Source organism: Arachis ipaensis, chromosome B09, assembly GCF_000816755.2.
Source record: "Arachis ipaensis cultivar K30076 chromosome B09, Araip1.1, whole genome shotgun sequence".
Taxonomy (NCBI): Eukaryota; Viridiplantae; Streptophyta; class Magnoliopsida; order Fabales; family Fabaceae; genus Arachis; species Arachis ipaensis.
In genome coordinates this window covers 79,786,844-79,792,299 of record NC_029793.2, presented here as the reverse complement: position 1 = coordinate 79,792,299, position 5,456 = coordinate 79,786,844, and the positions used below count along the sequence as shown (strand labels likewise).

The 5,456-nt window shown below is 31.9% G+C and overlaps 1 protein-coding gene across 4 annotated transcripts; it reads left to right on the top strand.

The window, feature by feature from the left end:
• LOC107619340 (MADS-box transcription factor 14-like) lies at positions 449–5,201 on the top strand. Of its 4 annotated transcripts, XM_021111350.1 has the most exons (9): positions 461–835; positions 992–1,217; positions 1,345–1,458; positions 2,035–2,211; positions 2,383–2,460; positions 2,666–2,765; positions 4,045–4,319; positions 4,800–4,880; positions 4,975–5,201. In XM_021111350.1, the coding sequence occupies exons 4-8, from the start codon at positions 2,153–2,155 to the stop codon at positions 4,873–4,875; spliced, it is 588 nt and encodes a 195-aa protein (XP_020967009.1). In that variant the 5' UTR covers positions 461–835; positions 992–1,217; positions 1,345–1,458; positions 2,035–2,152; the 3' UTR covers positions 4,876–4,880; positions 4,975–5,201. The 4 variants fall into 4 exon arrangements, with proteins under 4 accessions (XP_020967011.1, XP_020967009.1, XP_016177083.2 ...); XM_021111351.1 differs by having other exon boundaries at positions 462–835; positions 1,345–2,313; positions 2,391–2,460; XM_021111352.1 differs by lacking the exons at positions 4,045–4,319; positions 4,800–4,880; positions 4,975–5,201 and adding exons at positions 3,490–3,537; positions 3,640–3,803 and having other exon boundaries at positions 449–835; positions 1,345–2,211.

Below are 5,456 nucleotides of genomic sequence, written 5' to 3'. Positions count from 1 at the left end.
CTAGTCCTATACAAACCATGAGCTCATCTGTCGGTTTCACTACAAGAAAAAGCGTATTTATCGACGCAAAAAATCGACGGCTATCTCTCCCATCGATAAATTTCGGCGGCTTGCTGTCGATATTTCAAAAAAATAAAATTTAAAAATAAAATAATAAAATCGACGGTCTGATCGTCGATTTTTTTTATGCTGCATTAACCCTGTTAAAACTATCGTCATATCGTCGGCGAACGAGGAAGACGAAAATATTTTTATTTTAAAATCGACGACCATGTCGTCTATTTTTATATTTAAAATATTGACAACAGTTCCGTCGATAAATTGGAACAGTCTAGATTGCTTCCAAAAATTAAATGAATGGTGTGGATTTAATGTATAAAATAGACAGTAAAAAACGTTGCTTTTTTTTTCAAATTAAAATCGACAACTCTACGTCGATTTTTATTGCTAAAGAAAACAATCCCGCGCCCACTTCCCGCTTCCATGTTCAGAAGCACAATTTTGGGTCAAAGGGAGCAACACAGCGACCCACCATTTCAAAAGTAGTAGCACTCAATTACTCTCTCCCTCTCTAGCGATCCTGCAGCCGAGTTGAACAAAGCCTCCATATTCTTTTCTGCATTCCTCACCAACCCTCACTCTTCGCTGCCGCTGTCACGGTTGCACCGCTGTCACTTCGTTTTCTCACGTCGCCGCGTGCTCTGTTGCTGCCGTGCCGCTGTTGCTCCCCACTGTCGCTCCTCTTGCTCGTGCCGCCGCCGCTCCTTCTCTCTGTTGCTGCCGTCGCTCCTCCTACTTTGGTCCTTTTCTGCTCTCTCTCAATCAAGCTCACAAGGTATCATTTTCTGACTATTACTGAACTCTTTCCAAAGCCAACTTCAGTTTCATTTGGAAATTTCCTATGTCAGGTGTAAACTTGACCTAATTGTAATATCGTGTTCTCTCAATTTGAAGAGAATATATAATATATGTTGCGAAATTGATAATTTAGGTTAGCTCAAGCGAGACCATAGTTTTTGCATCTCCTGAAGCATTGAGTCCTTTACAATTGAGCCTGAAGTAAGGAGAATCAAAAGACTCAAATCTCATTCGTCACACAAAATCTAGGACGAAGATCAAGTATAGATCTTCTCTAATCCTACTTCCTAGTTTCAATAGGATTTTTCTTGTATACTTGCTGCTTTGGTACAAGGAACAAGAAAATTGGAGTTCAAAAGGTAAGTGAATTGCAGTTCCAATTAAGGATCCAGCTTCCAGATTGAAGAAAATTTGAATACTTTTTACTGTTGTATCTTGGTTCTTGAATATAGTTCTTTTCTTTTTTTTTTTTGTCTTGCTGTGCAGTGAATGTAGCCGTGCTAGTTGTTCCAATAGTCAGTTCAGTGGTTGCTCTGGTGGTTGAAATTGTTATTGGGATTTATATCTGGAAACACAGATACATTCAAAAGAAAAGAAGAGGTAAGTGACTTATTAGTACCTTACTGTACTTACTTAGGAGACAATTATGTTTAAGAATGTTTACTCACTCGATCATCATTCTGGCTTCAAGGTTCATATGATGCACGTTTTGCATTTTCATAGGCTTGTATAGATATATAAATATATAATATAATATAAAGTCTCTTTGTATACTTCGCTTGAAGTTGTACTTTAGTGGCAAATTTGTTTGATGGGTTATTGTAGTTGAAATTTCTATTTTGCCTTATTTAAGAGAGATCGTTTTTACTTATTATTAGTTGTCCATGCATCATGGTCCCCTTTTGAAATATTTGTCTTTGGGTACTGTGTACTCTTTATGTGTTTAATTAATATAATGATCATAATATAAGCTAATTCATGTGTCATAATTAATCCTTGTTAAGGAATTATGAAAGTCCCATTTAAATATGGGTTATATGGCATCCCCTGCTAATTCTTGATTATTAACTACAATAATAAACAAGTAAAAAGTATTTTAAGGCAAAAAGAAATGAGTATAGCATAGGTAGATACTAAGGGAAACTCATGTATTATAGTTATCTATAATTTGTGAAGTTTGGATCCTTGGAAGGTCCTTTTCCATCAAAGCTCCTTAGCATTCCTCAAATTCAGCAAGTGTAAGTTCCTAAGATCCTTATTTTGACTCTACCTTTATTATGTTATATAAAAATTGATGTTATTTGCATTGCAGGAAACTGAGGAACAATGCATTGAACAATACATTAGACTTAGGTGACAACATTTGTCCATTGCAACTTGTTGATCTTCAAGACGACTAGATTTCCTTAGTAATCCTCCGTTCGCAATACAAGAACACATTGATGTTATTATCTGGTTAGAAAACAATTGCATGATTTAGGAAGATGATTAACAATTATAAATGTTTAATCTCTTGAATTTCAGTCTTATAGGAAATCCAGTGTGCAGTGTTCTCTCAAACACAAACTACTGCCAACTTCAGCAGCAGCCTAAGCACTTAAAGTTAATTACCTTTCAATAATAAATTAATAATATGGATATGTATGTTATAATATTAAATGATTGCTTACAGGAAGATATTTTTATACGAAGATGATATTTAAAAATTGTTAAATTGATTTCATATAGTAGTAATAATTGAATTTATTAGCAAAAATCATAATATATAAATTATATTACAAAATTTAGTTGGCAATGTAAAACACAGGCACTTGCTTGGGGAAGATCTTGGACCATTGAGCATAAAGGAGCTGCAGAATCTTGAGAAACAGCTTGAAGGTGCTTTAGCACAGGCCAGGCAGAGGAAGGTGAGTGCAAACACCTATCTATTATCTTTCATTTGCTTCTTTCTTTTTGTTCAAATTTGTTCTTTAATTCCTTTCCTTTATCTTTTTTTATGTAATTATTTGGTTACTTTTTGTTTGGTTGTATATATATATATAACATGCCTGCTAATAAAGGATCTAAAATTAAATCAATGGGTTAATTAGGGTACAATCTAGTTTAACTTGATTCAACAAAGTTTTGACTGTCAAATTAAACATCATATAAGATTGAAAATGTGGAAGGGAAAGACATAAAAGTAAGGAGGAGGGGAAAAAGCTTAATTACTTTGTAATGAAACTTTATTATGCAAAAAATTAAACTGCTTTTTTTTTTAAATTTCTTCTCACAGCACTAAGTTGATCAACACAAGCAATAAATTGTTAGAAAAATAACTGAGAAATTTCTAGAGTCATGTCTTGTATAATTAGTCACTTTAAAGTCATATATATATTGACTTATTATTGATAATAATAGTCCCCATCTGTAATAATATAATATCTTAAGTGTATATGCATTGCTATATATAGATGCTATTCTCTATAATTTTTATCTCATCCTTCCACATCAGTAATATCAGAACAGCATACTAATGAAGAAACTAATAACTCTTTCAGGGTTCTTAAATATAATAATTATATTTAACATGGTTTCATGATATGATATGTTGTATAAATGCTTATTGTTAAAGCTAATGATTTTATGCAGGTGCTACTGTCAATATGTTCATTGCTAACAGGTCCTACTGTCAATATGGTATAAAAATTATATTTTATAAAACGATCTTGCAGTCTAAACAGAGCACAAATTATTTTTTGTTTTTGTTTAAATGTGATTTTATGTTTTTTTTTTCTTTAGGATGAGTTAAGACAATTCAAACATGGCTAGTAGACTTAAGGGAGGTGTAAGAGTAAAGAATCCAAACATGGCTAGTAACACTAAGAAGATGCAGCTTAGCTTAGTCTTCATTCAAAACTATTTAGTATTAACGTCTACGGAAGTTGCTATCATTACCATAAAAGGTTTGCTTCTTTAACATTGCTTCTTTATTTCTTTTAATAAAAAATATCATAAAAATAGGTTATCACGATGCTTTCTTTATTGCTATATATTTTGCACTTGATCCCCCCACTAGTCTTTTAAAACTATATTTTTTTATCATATTTTCTATGTTGGTGACAAACATATTTGTCTATTTCTAACCAATAATTCCAATTCCATAGACTTTGAAATTAAAATCCTCATCCATTTTGAACCCACTAGGCATATATGATGGATGGTGATGATGAGTTTATTCAAGCATCTAAAGGGAAGAATGTTGAAAGTTTCACATGTTCAGAAGTAGCACTACCACAGAACAAAAATTCTAAGAAGAAAAAGAGCAAGATAGAGAACAAGAGAAGGTTTAGTGATGAGCAAATTAGATGCATATTTGAGTCAGAGTCCAAGCTTGAGCCAAAGAAGAAGATTCAGCTAGCAAGAGATCTTGGATTGCAGCCAAGGCAAGTTACTATATGGTTTCAGAACAGAAGGGCAAGGTAGAAATCAATTTAAGCTAAATTTATATGATTGATATAAGTTTAAGGCTTTATATGCAGTAATATTACAAATTTGGTGGTGAAGTTTATGACTGTGTGGTCTTGGTTAAGTAAAATCTATAATCTCATACTAAATTAGCAAACAAATAAGCCTCTCACATGGAACATATTAAGATTGCTCAGGAAGAAATCAAGCAAACTATTGCAAGTATTTCGAAACAAATAATGAAACTTGCTAGGACATGCATTTTTGAAAACACATTTGTTCGACAGCATCTTTCAGAAGAATAAAAAATGGTATAAAAATCCTGAACTCATTGTAGTTTAAGATGATGTAGGCTACTAAAGCATTCTTGTTATTTCTTTGTTTTCTTATTGGTTGACTTTAAGAAATATATTGGATGATTGATAAATCCATTTCAGCTTATTTGTGAAGTCTGTTTCTCCTCTTGGACTCTGACACTAGTGTTTACCTGACAGATCACTTTTCCTTTTAATGGTCCTTTATATAAAGCATATGTACTTGCCTCCTGAATTTGACAGATCACAAGTTTAGTTACGGTATGTATCTGAATATATTATGAATTGTTAAAGAATGTCATTTTAATAAATTTTCTTTAATTTTCTATTTTACCTTTTAATAAAATGTGTACAGGATATGGTTGGTAGAGACGGAGATTCAGATTCACATGATGCCTACTCCGGGTGTGCCAAGATCATGCACTCAACAAGCCAATGAACCTTCCAACACTACCTCACATGGTGTGCAGAGTGATCCAAGCTATTTAATTACTTTACTTTAAATATTTTGTATTATTAGTAGATTGCAATTTAAATGAATATAAGTCTAAATTTAGTTATTTATCTTATCTTGAGTTTTTATGTTAGAGGATTATTTATTACTTTGATAAGTTTGTAAACTCATTATCTAATATTTAGTATAAATTTTATATTTATATTTAAAAGTTTATTTGTCTTGTTATCTAATATTCTGTATAAATTTTATTTATATATTTAAAAGTTTATTTGCATTAATTGTTTACTATTTTTCAAATAAAAAAATAATTAAAACATATAACTATTAAAATCGACGGCAACTGTGTCGATTTTATTGAATCAAATATCGACGGCAGTGCT

What these genes read in the sequence shown, in the direction of transcription:
- LOC107619340 (XM_016321597.2), top strand. Translation starts at nt 2,153, where the DNA reads ATGTTATTTGCATTGCAGGAAACTGAGGAACAATGCATTGAACAATAC. An exon ending in CACAGGCCAGGCAGAGGAAG is followed by an intron (nt 2,766 to 4,044) that starts GTGAGTGCAAAC and finishes TGAACCCACTAG; the next exon opens with GCATATATGATGGATGGTGA. An exon ending in TTTCAGAACAGAAGGGCAAG is followed by an intron (nt 4,320 to 4,799) that starts GTAGAAATCAAT and finishes TTTACCTGACAG; the next exon opens with ATCACTTTTCCTTTTAATGG.